The 14,917-nt window shown below is 36.1% G+C and overlaps 1 protein-coding gene across 1 annotated transcript in view; it reads left to right on the top strand.

Annotated features, from left to right (window-relative positions):
- Nucleotides 1-14,917, top strand: part of RABL3 (RAB, member of RAS oncogene family like 3) — a 38,598-nt gene that overhangs the window by 13,171 nt on the left and 10,510 nt on the right. The window contains exons 3-5 of the mRNA XM_047875652.1: nt 4,834-4,963; nt 9,091-9,205; nt 12,289-12,439. Coding sequence (XP_047731608.1) covers nt 4,834-4,963; nt 9,091-9,205; nt 12,289-12,439 — 396 coding nt within the window. The remainder of the gene's footprint in view (nt 1-4,833; nt 4,964-9,090; nt 9,206-12,288; nt 12,440-14,917) is intronic.

Raw genomic sequence — 14,917 nt, forward strand, 5'->3', positions numbered from 1 at the left:
TTACAGTCTAATAGAATATACATCAACAGATAAATTATACAATATGGTTAGTGAAATGATAGATGGATAATAACTTCTTACCAGGGTGTTATGGGAGCGAATATAGTATCTAACTGGCTCTGGTTGGTTTTAGATGGGGAAAGGAGGCAGAATCAAGAAAGGTTCACTAAAGTGGCTGAGCTTTTCAATAACAGATAATTGACCCTTTCCAGTGTCTTAGCTTGGAAATATTTATAAAATATACATTTCCCCGTGTTTTCAAACAAATCTCACATAGTTAAACTTTCTTTTAATGTTTATTTCTTTGTTTTGAGAGGGGAAGAGTGGAGAGAGAGGAGCAGAGAGAGAGAGGGAGAAAATCCCAAGAGAATCCCACTGTTAGTGCAGAGCCCAATGCGGGGCTCAGTCTCATGAACCATGAGATCATGACCTGAGCCAAAATAAAGAGTTGGATGCTTCACTGGTAATCCACCGATGCCCCTAGTTTAACTTTTTTATTGATGACTTAGCATGATCACATATTATCAGTTCTTTCACCATACAGCAAAATAGTGATACCTTTTATCACAATATACAGGAGTAATTTTCATCATCCACAGGGCTGTACAACTGCTATGATTTTGTTATTCTCATTTTTCTGTCCTATCCTCTTTGTTGTCAATCTGATAATGGTCTTCTCTTGTCAATGTGACGGTTTGTAGAGTATCTTACTTAAATTTTTCCTTAAAAGTATTTGGACAAAAATATGTGAATAAGTAAAAAGTATGATGCATTCTGTTAAATATATGAGTTTTAGTACATTTTATGACATCTATTTTTAACCACTTAGCTATCTTGCTTTTTATTATTTCACAGCCACTAAGTGTATATAATACAACTTCATTTTATAGGCAAAGAAACTGAGGATCAAAAATATCAGGGATAATCAGTGGCAATCAAGAGTATAATCTAGGCCTCCTGATAACCAAAATAGTTCCATTTTATAAAATCAGCAGTTCTTAACTAGGGGTTATGGCAAAATCATTTGGAGAATGGTTCAAATTATGCATGAGCTAAATCCCAAAGGTCCTGATTCAGTAAGTCTGGCTTATTCTTTTTTTTTTTTTTTTCTTTAAGGACTTTTTTCTCTCTCTTTTTTTTTTCATTGTTACCGAGGTATAATTAACACATAAAATTGTAAGATATTTAAAGTGTATATCGTTGGTGATTTGATAGACATCATGAAAAGATTCTTCTCATCTACGTAGTTAACACATCTGTTACGTAGTTGCTCGCTTATTTATTTATGTATTTATTTGGAACATTTAAGTTCTACTCTCTTAGCTTATTTCAGTTATATAATACAAAGTTATCAATTATAGTTACCATGTTTTAAATTAGATCCTAAGATCTATTCATCTTATAAACTCTGTACCTTTTTCCCAATCTTTACCCAGTCCCAAATCCTGGCAACTACATTTCTACTGTCTGTTTCTAGAAGTTTGACTTTTTATTTAGATTCCACATGTAAGTAGTGCCATGCACGATTTGTCTTTATCTAACTCTTTTCACTTAGCGTAATTCCCTTGAGGCCCATCCATGTATTTGCAAACAGCAGGATTTCCTTTCCACCTGGCTGAATAATATTCCAGTGTCTGTGTATGTACACACCATATCTTCTTTATCAATCATCCATTGGTTGACATGCACTTAGATTGTCTTCATACCTTGGCTATTGTGCAGTGAACATGAGAGTCCAGATATCTCTTCAATATCCTGTTTTCATTTCTTTTGAATAAATCCCCAGAAGTGGGATTACTGGATTATGTGGTAGTTTAGTTTTATTTTTAATTTTTTAAGGAACTTCCATACTGTTTTTCATAGTCGTCGTACTAATATACATTCCTACCAGCAGTGCACAAGAGCTTTTTCTCATCCACATCCTTGCCCACACTTGTTATCTCTTATCTTTTTTTGTTTTTAAATTTTTTTTAATTTATTTTGAGAGAAAGATCAAGAGAGGAGCAGAGAGAGAGAGAGAGAGAGAGAGAATCCCAGGCAGGCTCCACACTGTCAGTGCAGAGCCGGACATGGGGCTCAAACCCACGAACCTTGAGATCATGACCTGAGCCAAAGTCAATAGTCAGATGCTTAACTAATTGAGCCACCCAGGCACCTGATCTCTTGTCTTTTTTATGACAGCCATTCTAACGGGTGTGAGGTGATACCTCATTGTAGTTTTTGATTTGTATTTCCCTGATTAGTGATGTCGAGCACTTATTCATGTACTTGTTGGCCATTGTATGTCTTTTTTTGGAAAAATGTCTCCTCAGTTCCTTTGATCTATTTAAATCAGATTGCTTGTTTTTTTGCTATTTAGTTGTGTGCGTTCTTATATATTTTGGACATTAACCCCTATCAGATATATGATTGGCATGTATTTTCTCCCATTCCATAGATTGCCTTTTCACTTTTTTGATGGTTTCCTTTGCTGTGTAGAAGCTCTTTCATTTGATGTAGTTCCACTTGCTTATATTTCCTTTTGTTGGAACATATATTTTTTTAAAAATTCTTGGAAGATTCTGATGCACACCTCCCAATCACCACACTATAATCTGGCTCTTAGCTATATTCTAATACATATAGTTCCCATATATCAGAATCTATTTCTGAATAGTTATATAGTATAGTCAATAAATGGCTATAGAGTCTAGATCATGAGAAAGGGAGAGACTTTATTTTTTTTATTAATGTTTATTTTTGAGAGAAAAGGAGAGAGAGAGAGACACAGAGTGTGAGTGGAGGAGGCACAGAGAGAGGAAGACACAGAATCTGAAGCAGGCTCCAGGTTCTGAGCATCAGCACAGAGCCCGACATGGGGCTCAAACTCACAAACTGTGAGGTCATGACCTATGCTGAAGTCTGATGCTTAACCAACTAAGCCACCTAGGTGCTCCTGAGGAAGGAGAGACTTTAGAGTTTACTCTAAGAATGTCTCCTAGAGGGTTTTTAGCAGAAGGGGATGTGATCTAACTTGCATTTAAAAGGATCATGCTAATTACTATATGAAAAACAAATGGGAAGAGGGGTGCAAAGGGGGGAGAAATGAGTAGGCAAGGTTGTAGTGGGGAGATCATTTAGGAGATGATTGCATTAATTCAGGCAAAGAGATGGATCAAGGCTTTGACCTGGATGCTAATAGTGGAGATGGTGAGAAATTAACTGATTTTTGATATATTTTTAAGACAAAAGCAATAGGATTTTCTGACAAATCAGATATGCAGTATGAAATGAGTTAAAGATCACTCTTAAGTTTTTGGTCCTTTGAGTAACGGGAAGGATGGAATTGCCTTTTACTGGGAGAAGAATAGTCTTAAGAGGAAGATCAGGAAATTATTTTCAGATATGTTAAATTCGAGGTGCCTGTTAGATATCCAAATTGTAGTCTAGTGGATATGGTAGCCTGAAGTTCAAGGGACTAGTCCAGGATGGATATAAATTTGGAATTCATCAACATAATAATGACATTTAAAATCATAAGATTAAATGAAGTTGTCAAGAGAGCCAGTATTGATAAAGAAAAGAGATCCAAGAACTAAACCTTGGGATGCTCCAACAATTAGGGAGGTAAAGATCACCCCAATGGAGACTGAAAAGGATTAGCCAGTGAAATGGGAAGAAAACCAGGAGAGCGCAATAACCTGGAAGCTATGTACTGCAAAGCTGAAGAGTAATTATTTGTATCGTTTGGGAAGGTAAGATGAAAACTGCTCATTCGTTGATCATTGGATTTAGCAATGTGGAAGCCATTGGTGACCTTGATAAGGAATGTTTTAGTGGAGTGATTGGGGCACAAGTGTGACAGGAATGAGTTCAAAAGAGAATGAATGTAAGGAAAAGAATTAGAGACTTGAGAATAGACACCTCTCTGGAGAACTTTTGCCGTAAAAAGGAATAGAGAAGTGGTATGGTAGCTGGAAGAGGACTTGAGCTCAAGAGAAGCTTATTTTAAGATGGGAAAAATTATGGCATGTTTGTATGCTGATAGGACTTATTCAACAGAGAGGGAATATTTGATGATAAAAAGGAGAATTGATAGAGCTACACCTTTGACAAGGAAAGGGACATAGGATCTCAGGCATAAAGAAGAAGGGGATTTGGCCTTGGGGACACAGAGTTTCTCTGTAATGGCTGGAGGAAAAGCAGATTATATGGGCACAGATGCAGGGAGGTGGATAGGTATGTGAAGAACAGGCTGTCGAAATTCTCTTCTGATTGCTTCTGTCTCAAGAAGCAAGGTTCTTACCTGTTCTTAAGGATAGGGAAAAGATTTTGGAAATTTGAAAAAGAAGAGAAATTGTGAAATAGTTATCTAGGAAAGGAAAAGAGGAAATGGACTATGAAACTTATTAAAGGGCAGCCCCAAAGGTAGACTGGAATTTAAAATGAATCCAGTCAGTTTGAATGTGTATTTTTCTGAGTTTCACATTCAACTAAGCTGGGTTACAGGCATGGAATTGGAGAAAAGGTGGATATAGTCAAGGTTGGAATTTGGTCAGATGAACACAGTGCAAGAGAGAGGCAAAGGAGTGACTGAAGTGATGAATTATGGCATTTATCCACAGGAAGTGAAGATTTGGAAATGGAGGGAGAGCTGTAAATGTTAGGATTGTTGTATGAGAGAGTATTAGAGGGAGGACTCTTGAAAGACAGGTGGTGATCAGAGAGAGGTGGTATGAGAATGATACGAAAGAGCCATGCTGAAACAGAATGTCCAGTGCTTTAAACTGGAATGAGGGTGCTCCTAGTGTCTTTAGTGGTTATAATAATTATTTTGATGGATTGATTTGTTAGGTTCATGACTACAAAGAAGGAACCCCAGAAGAGAAGACCTACTATATAGAATTATGGGATGTTGGAGGCTCTGTGGGCAGTGCCAGCAGTGTGAAAAGCACAAGAGCAGTGTTCTACAACTCTGTAAATGGTAAAGCATTTTTTATTTCTACTATATATTAATGGTCTAGGAGTACAGATAATCAGATAATAGACTATGCTGTGGGATGCTAGACACATCTTATTTTAAGGAAGATCTAATGTACTGACAACTCTTTAAGTCTGCATATCACATTTTATTTTTTTCTTAATGTTTATTTATTTTTGAGAGAGAGAGATACCTGGAGCAGACTTCCAGGTGGAGGTGTATAATCGAGGACATAACTGGAATGCACAAAGCACCTACTGTGTCAAGGGACTAAACCACTGAGAGCTATAATTTACCTATAGAGTTTTTTTTTCTTCTGCCCCTTTCTTAGTTCATTTCTTTAAAGCACTTTTTTTTTTCTTTTACTGTGAAATATAATCCCACCTTGTCTTTGATGTACAAGATTTGGTGTCTCACAGGGCACCTGGGTGGCTCAGTCAGTTAAGTGTCCGGCTTCGGCTCAGGTCATGGTCTCACAGTTTGTGAGTTTGAGCCCCATGTTGGGCTCTGTGCTGACAGCTCAGAGCCTGGAGCCTGCTTCTGATTCTCTGTCCCTATCTCTGTGCTCTTCCCCTGTTCATGTTCTGTCTCTCCCTCTCTCTCTCTCAAAAATAAATAAACATTAAAAAAAAATTAAAAAAAAAAGATTTGCCATCTCACCCTTTTCCTTCTGGTAGATGCTTAGCTCTTAATTGTACCTCATTTATACTATGCTTAGATCACATTCAACATTAGGTAAACATTGCAATTATTCAGTACCTTCTTCGTTCTTATAGCCCCCTTTCAATATCTTATCTTCCCATATCATAAGGTGTTGTGGATACTACAACAAGAAGTAGAGATGGCCATTGAATACATACTATAAAATACAGGATGAGTTGTGTTCGTTCAGACCTGAGGTGTCACAATCTATTTGAAGAAACAAGACATTCATAAATGGAACAAAACAGTTATAAGATGGTGACACTAATATATGATATTGTCATGCAAGAAAATACATGATAATGGCATATATTAATAGAATGTATATAAATGAGAAAAACAGTAAGGTAAGACTGGTGTAGTGTTCAGTGACTTCTTAGAGAACAGAAGAGAAGGAAATGAAGCCTGGTTTAGATCTAGAATCAAGTGATAAACTTGGATTATATCAATCAAATGACTTGACAAAGTTGCTACCACTCTGATCTGGCAAAGCAGGTTTGGATATACGACACTTTTGCCGTTTAGATCTTTTGAGAAAGGGTTAAGATCAAAATTATAAATACATAATAAAGACCATTTAAATCCTAGAAACTTGGGCGCCTGGGTGGCGCAGTCGGTTAAGCATCCGACTTCAGCCAGGTCACGATCTCGCGGTCCGTGAGTTCGAGCCCCGCGTCAGGCTCTGGGCTGATGGCTCAGAGTCTGGAGCCTGTTTCCAATTCTGTGTCTCCCTCTCTCTCTGCCCCTCACCCGTTCATGCTCTGTCTCTCTCTGTCCCAAAAAATAAATAAATGTTGAAAAAAAAAATTAAAAAAATAAATAAATAAATAAATAAATAAATCCTAGAAACTTTATGGAGTTCTGAGTTGTAAACTTATTAAGTGCTGAAGAAGTCCATCTAAATCCATATTTATTTATCTTTTTTATACCTACTATTCATTAGTGATTTGTCTCTTCCTTGAATATTATTGAAATAGTTGCATATATATTATGTTAATAATATATATTATGTTAATTTGTATATATGACAAAACCGAGATATATTCCTCTTTCTTAAAGTTTAAAAAGAAATCCCTGTTAAGAAAGGCCAATTTTTATGTTCTTTCACCTTAGCTCTGGAACATTTCTCTTGGTAGAAGCACTGAAGGTTCTTTACTCCATCTACCATCCTTGGTTTCTCAAGAAACAGAGCAGAAGGATCACTCCATTCAAATGCACAGTCTTTACTCTTAACAGTTACTTTCTTCCCTCAAACCCTACCTTTCTCCTACTGTGATGAACTAGGCTGGCAGTCCCTGAAGGAAACCTGTAAAGTGTCTGTAAAGTGCCCCTTTTGAAGGTTAGAACATATTCTGATTAACTGTCACACTGACTTCTTTCCTTTGGGCCCCACTGTGGCCCTTATAGCCCATAATCTACCAAGAAAGAACTTTCAGCTCATTGAAAAATAAAGGTGCTCAAATGTCCTTAAAAGCTCAAAAGCCTTAAAGAGAGAGCCTCCAAAAATAAACTCCTCCCTATTCAGCTAATAGCTCATCTAGGCCTTTGTAATCCTTGCATCTCCCAACCAAAAGCCTCACTCATAATTTTTTGAGATTTATATCTGGGAAGTTAGGGAGAGGAGAAAAAGCCACTCCTTTGACTTAATTCTGCTTTCCCCCAGATTAGATTACCTGAGTTCAAATTCTGCTGTTAGATTGCTGTTAGATTACCTGTTAGATTACCTGAGTTCAAATTCTGCCTAACTGTTAGATTACCTGAGTTCAAATTCTGCCTAACTCACTTACCATGTGATTTAGAGCAAGTTGCTCAGCCTCTCTGAGCTTTAGTTTCCACACGTGTACAATGAAGATGATAATTCTTACCTAACATGAGGGATGTTCTGAAATCAAATTAGAGAACACATATAAGGCACAATGTGTAGCATATAAGTGCTGAATAGATATTAGCTATATTCTTTAATGGTAGCTCTTTTTAAATCTATCCTGTATTGGGGCGCCTGGGCGGCACAGTCGGTTAAGCGTCTGACTTCAGCCAGGTCACGATCTCGCGGTCCGTGAGTTCGAGCCCCGCGTCAGGCTCTGGGCTGATGGCTCGAGCCTGGAGCCTGTTTCCGATTCTGTGTCTCCCTCTCTCTCTGCCCCTCCCCCGTTCATGCTCTGTCTCTCTCTGTCCCAAAAATAAATAAACGTTGAAAAAAATTTAAAAAAATAAAATAAAAAAATAAATCTATCCTGTATCATGTGTCCTTAATGCCTAATAGAACCCATTATTGAGGAAAGTAGAGTGAGTACAATTGAATACAGGGCAAGTGTCAGATCTGTATTTCTCTATTTGTTCCAGATGCCAGGAGGATACAGATTTATCTGAGCAAGCTGTAACTTGCACAAGCACCTTATTTGCACAAATGTCTGTAAAAATCGGAGAAGCCAAATAGTTCTAACTTTTCTGCCCTTCTTTTTCAAATTGACATATCTCACATCTTGAAGACAGAGGAATCATCAATTTCACATCATCTCTTCATAGTAGAATCTAGGTAACATAGAAAATGATTGAGGGTTTGAAAATCTGTAGTCTTCTAACCACATGATGATACTCTAAACTCTACTATGCATTTTCCTCTTTTGTCTACCTGCTCTGCATTTTTGTCTGCTATACCTGATTCTATTTAATTGTATTTCTGAACCTCATTACATTTTGTTATTTTTCTCAATCTCTCAGAAGTCCACCTATTTTCTACTATTCATACTTTTTGACTGGCTTTTCCTACCTTCTTCTAGTGACATAGTTCTTTTGCTCTATTAACTAAGTATCTCATAGATATCAAGCTTTCATAGCTAGTCATTAATCCAAAGAACTAAAAGATTAGACTTTTGAGTTAATTAGGCTCAGGTGATTTACATTTTGTCAGCTGCAAAATAGCAATTATATCAAATTAAATAAATATATTTTTAATAAATTTTTATTATTTAATATTTTATTAAGTAGTGGTGTATGTGTGATATCTATGACGGTACTATGCACAGTGCCGAAACAATTAGCTTTTGTAGGAATATAATTTCTTAAATACTTGAAATAGTTTTGATTCCTTTCATTGATGAGGTAGTTCTATAGTTAGGACCAGGCAGAAGAAGCACTCATCAAGTGTTTAATAAAGAAAAGCAGAAAAGACATTCTAAAAGTTTACTGACATTTTGCCAGCCCCTATAGAATTAAAAAGGGTTATATAACTGACAAAGAAAATTTTGTAATTAATGATTTGTAGAAATTTGTAGAGCAAATTTTAAATTAATTGTGCCTGTGTTTGTTAATCATCCTAGAATGCTAGGTTTATTCAGCAAACTTGTATTTACTTAGCCTCACTTTGCCAGTTGTAAAGTGAAGAGAAATTGTTGGAGTATTGACATGAGTTTCTTTGATTATTTTAGGTATTATTTTAGTACATGACTTAACAAATAAGAAGTCATCCCAAAACTTGTATCGTTGGTCATTGGAAGCTCTCAACAGGGATTTGGTGCCAACTGGAGTGTTGGTAACAAATGGGTAAGCCCAGATTACTTCACTTTTAGTGTGAAATGTTACAGCAATCACAGGAATATACCTAACACAATAACACTTTGTAAGATGTCTGATTCGAAATTTTTTTTCTCTCCGTCTATAGATTGTCTTTTTATTCTCTTACCAGTTATCTTTCAAGCATTAGTTTTTCGTCTTGATGCAGTCTGATTTCTCAATTTTTTCTTTTACATCTTGTGCTTTGGGTATCAAGTCTAACAACTCTTTGCCTAATCTCAGATTATACAGGTTTTCTCCTGTTTCTTTTAGAAACTTTGTTGTTGAAAGTTTATCTTTAGATCTGTGACCTGGTTTGAATAAGTTATGACGTGTGGGGTTTTGATTGAGGTTGACTTTTGTATATGAATGTCCGGTTTTTCCAACACCATTGGTTCAAAAGATTATCCTTTCTCCGTTGAATGGCTTTTACTCCTTTGCCAAAAATCAGTTGACCATATTTATATGGTTCTATTTCAAGACTCTCTGATTCTGTACAATTGGTCTGTGTGTCTGTCCCTTCACCAATATGACACTGTCTTCGTTATTATAACATTATAGTAAGTCTTAAAAGGATATAATGTGGTTCCTTTTTCAGAATTGGTTAGCTCTTCTAGTTCATTTGCTTTTCCATATAAATTTGAAACCAACTTTCTATATTGACAAAAATTCGGCTTGGATTTTGATTGAATTGCATTTAATCTATAAATCAAATTGGAAAGAAATTTTGTTGCATGTTCCAATCCATGAACACAGTAGGTCTCTCCATTTATTTTTCAAAGCAAATTCTAGACATTGTATCATATCGTCTATATATACTTCTGTGTATAACTTTAAATGATAAGGACTTTTTTAATATAACCAAAATATAATTGTTCCACATAAAATTTAATAATGATTCCTTACTATTAAATATTATTTTAATTCCCCATATGTCTCATAAATGTTGATTTGCTCAAAATAGTATCTAGATAAGATCTATTCATTGTATTTTGTTTGTTAAGTACCTTTTAATCTTACATTCCCCTCCACCCCCCCCCCCTTTTTTTTTCTTTTGCACCCTGGCAGTTTGTCTGTGAAAGATAGTTTGCTTGTCCTGTAGAGTTTCTTGTATTCTGGATTTTGCTGACTATATCTGTGTAATGTCTGTTTACCTTGTTTCTCTGAATCCTAAATCTTCTCTAAAGTGATAGTTAAATATAAAAAGATGGTCTAAAAGATGCAGGGGTTTTTGTTTTTTGTTTTTGCCTAAGTGGTATTATACATATAATTACAGTACCTGGTTGTCTGTCTCTTTGTGATGTTGACTTGTTACCAGCCGTATCCATCCATGATAAAATTCCCCATCTGTTTTTTATCTAATGGTTTTTAAAAAAAAAAAAAAAAAGAGGTTTCAAGATCAAACTTCAAATTGGATATAAGATTCAATGAAAAAAGCGAATAAAAAGAAAAGCTAAAAAGAGAAACAAGAGAATAAGTTAAATGTATATGGCACCATACATATGTTATGTTACATATAGAATACATGTATATGTTGATGCACAACATATATATTATGTGCGATGTATGTATGTTATATGTACAAGTATTTGTTAATGTACAAAGATTATACAAGACTGCAAGTGACAGAGATAGATGTCTATCAAAAATGATGACTGATAAAATACATACAAAAGTTTGTATGTGAGCCAGAAATACTCCTAAAGTATCAGAAATACTCCTAAAGGAGGACACTCTGAAAATTTTATTCTGTAATAAACCAGATTTCAATTTTGGGCTATGTCTCCTAAATCAATGTCAGTGTTGGTAAGAAGAATCAAAGGCCTTTAACTCAAGCTATTATTGGCTTGATGCAGTAAATACAACGATAATATTTTTAAGGAATGGCAGGCTACAGAGTTGAAAACACTTGTGTTCCAAGGCTGGGTGGTAACTGAAGCACTGTAAGATTATTGTGAAGGGCGAAAAGATGTGGTAATTTTGCACACACACACTATACACCCCCAGTTTAGATTATTTAAAGAGAAAGACAAATAATGTCAAAGGAAGAAGAAAAGCCAGGCTCAACTGGGTTGTATTGATTGTATTGTGCAATATTGATTTGCTGTCATAAAGTGTCTGCAACCAGATTTTGCTGACTGTTGTAAATTGAGCTTATAACATGTCAGGAATCCAAGTCTGTTTTATTTCTCATATGTGAATAGAATTTAAATTAATTGAACAACATTGGCTCTATATTCCTTTCAGTAATAGAAGGAACACCACTCTGTCCTTTGGGTAAAAAATTGAAAAAAAAAAAGAAAAAAAGGATTGTAATAGCCAGTCACCCAAGACCACTAACCATGAGTGATCCATATTGTCTGTCCTCTCTTTCCCATGACTCTTGTGTCAGCACAAACAACTATTTGGCTTTTAATTCTTTCCTTTTACTTTTTGTTTTGCATTTCAGCTGTTTCTTTTCCTTTTCCATTTGTTGAATCCATCTTGTCCCAGGCATAGCATCATCTGTGGTCAATTTTTCTGGCCTTCAGCACCCTTGTTTCTTATTTTCCTGAAATGATCTATTTTTCTTTACTATTCATACACAAAAATATGTATGGTAGGTATAGAGCTTATGCATGCCCAGAAGCTTGTCATTTTCCCCTCTGGCAAAAGGTTTGAGTGCCATGCTAGGTTCTTGCATTTTCATTCCATTGAGGTTTGAATTCACTCTGTGCATCTACCTAGAAAAATTCCTGAGCTGTTAGCCTGAGAATACAGAACTTTGGGAGAGGTCAAGTTAACCTACTTTCATATACCTGGTGGACATTCAGTTATTCAAGTAGTCTATAAAAATTCATGGAAACAAAATTTGAGTAGTTAGATGAATAGTTGGAAGTCTATAGATGGTGAGGATGGATTGATAAATGAGTAAGTATTTGGAAGAAATTGGGAGAAAAGTAGGTTTATAGGTGATGGGTAAGCGAGAGTCAGTGAAATCTCAGTAAAATAGTGTAAGCTACTTACATTTAAACATTACACATCTACATCAGAAGGGTAAATTCTATTCACCTCTTCATTATTATTTGTTACAGGGATTATGACCGGGAACAGTTTGCTGACAACCAAATCCCACTGTTGGTAATAGGGACTAAACTGGATCAGATTCATGAAGCCAAGCGCCATGAAGTTTTAACTAGGACTGCTTTCCTAGCTGAGGATTTCAATGCAGAAGAAATTAATCTGGTATGTGTTTTCACTCATGCATTTTTGTGTTATCGTTAGGCAAAGCCAAAATTGAAGACTTAGGTCATATATTCTCATGAAAGAAGCTTTATACTTACTATCAGTCATTTGGGTTCTGATCCAATATGTAGTGAAAATTGGAATCAACATAGACTGTCAGATAGGGAACAGTCAACTCAACCTTCTTATATGCTGATCTGTGGGAATGTTCAAACTTTGTTCTATGAATAATGTAAACCCTGGGCTTTTTCTTGAAAAGATTTTTTAAGATCATACCAAAATCAAAATAATTAAATTAAGGTAACAAAGGTCACTGACATCTTGATTATTCTTGCTTTAGAAAAGCCTCTCAGCTTCTTAAACTACAGACTTTAACTTCAAGAGCAAAGAAATAGATAAATGAGAAAACTACAAACTGTGGAAACTGGGAGTGCTTCATGAGCAGTAATTAATACAAACTTGTATGTATACAGAGCACTGAGTTTCTTCCTGAGAAAATTTAGCTCAATTTGAACTAGATGCTAAAAAGGCTAAGAGAAGTTTTCACATAAGCCAGATAATGTTGCCCAGAGAAGGATCCTGGCCAGCAGTTTCAGTCATGGTTTATATGTCATTGTTCACAAGTAGGATTTCTGCAACATATTCAGTGCACTGGCAATTCCAGACATATGGTGCTAGTTGTGGTTTAATAATACTAATGACTAGGGGCTCCTGAGTAGCTCAGTTGGTTAAGTGTCTGACTTTGGCTCAGGTCATAATCTCATAGTTCAGGAGTTCAAGCCCTGCGTTGGGCTCTGTGCTGACAGCTCAGAGCCTGGAGCCTGCTTTGGATTCTGTCTCCCTCTCTCTCTGACCCACCCCTGCTCACGTTGTTTCTGTCTCTCTCTCAATAAATAAATAAATAAATAAACATTAAAAAAAATTTTTTTAAATAATAATGACTGTAATTTACTGAGCATTTATTACATGCCACGTACCATTCTAGTGTTTTATGTACATTATCTCATGTTTGTCTTCACATCAACACTGTAAGGTAGGTACTGTAATTAACTCCATTTTAAAGATGAATATTAGAACCAGAGAGAGGTAACTAGGCCGTGGTTATACAGACAGGTCAAACCAGGCACTCTGACTCCAGAGCGAGTGCTCTGAAATTGAGCCTGTCTTCACTTAATTATTCTCCAACTAACGTTTAGAATCTTGGAACTGAAAAAGCTCTTAGAAATCATCTAAATCACTAATTACCCAAACCTGACTATATATTTATACTATCAATGTAGCTGTGAAAAAATTTGAATAAGTGTTCCACCACTGGAGCTTTTTATTCATAATATCTGACAGGAGGACCAGGGCTCTATAGTTTTAGCTAATGACTCAGGTCATTCTGATGCCCTTACTCCAAATCAACAGTTGTGAACACTGGTTGGTTCAAACCAACCTCTACCCCATAACTGAATCCACTTCTGCCTGCCATTCTGTTATTTTTAAATTCTGCTTTGTGATGGGGTGCCTTATTTTTCTCACCTGCCACCATGGAATATTCACTGTCAATGCCCCAGCTAGTTGAACTGGACCATGATATTTCAGAGGATTTCTGCTACAGAGGATATATAATGTCCTTGTTGAAGAAGTGTTGAAGTTACTTTGTTTCAACATTATTTCCAGTGGGAAATTTGCCATTGAATATACTTAATTTGTTCCAGTAATTACTTTCCATATATTTTGGCATCTATCTGTTTGTAGTGCCTGTGGGTTTTTGTGACAATCACCCAGGTATGTATTTTTCCTACTTTACTTGCAAAGGCAGCACCATCTTTTAATTGTTAACAAGTTATAAAGGTACTCAAGTGGTGGTACTTTGGCACACATGATCTCCACAGAGTTCACATACAGCATACTTTTGCCCTGTTATCAATGTACAGCTTCAAGAATACAACAGAAACAAGAGGGTTTTGAGGATTCAGGGCAGAAAAATGAGGAGGAAAATTTGATAGGAGTTTCAAAAAGAGATAGCAGTCAGAAAGACTCAGCAAGTAGATATTAAGCCTCAAGTAAAAATGTAATGTAACAATATTAGTTACAATATTGAATTCACTTAAAACTGTTTTAAAAAGTAAGAATCAGGGGCGCCTGGGTGGCGCAGTCGGTTAAGCATCCGACTTCAGCCAGGTCACGATCTCGCGGTCCGTGAGTTCGAGCCCCGCGTCGGGCTCTGGGTTGATGGCTCAGAGCCTGGAGCCTGTTTCCGATTCTGTGACTCCCTCTCTCTCTGCCCCTCCCCCGTTCATGCTCTGTCTCTCTCTGTCCCAAAAATAAATAAACGTTGAAAAAAAAAAAATTTTTAAAAAGTAAGAATCAACATAAATGTATATATCAAAGGTGGAATCAAAGTTACTATCTTGTGCCTGAAAAAAAGTAAATTGGTTTAAATTATAAAAAGGGAAATGATTACTTATTTTTTAAAATCCTGTTAGGCTT

The sequence above is a fragment of the Prionailurus viverrinus genome, chromosome C2 (assembly GCF_022837055.1).
Source record: "Prionailurus viverrinus isolate Anna chromosome C2, UM_Priviv_1.0, whole genome shotgun sequence".
NCBI lineage: Eukaryota > Metazoa > Chordata > Mammalia > Carnivora > Felidae > Prionailurus > Prionailurus viverrinus.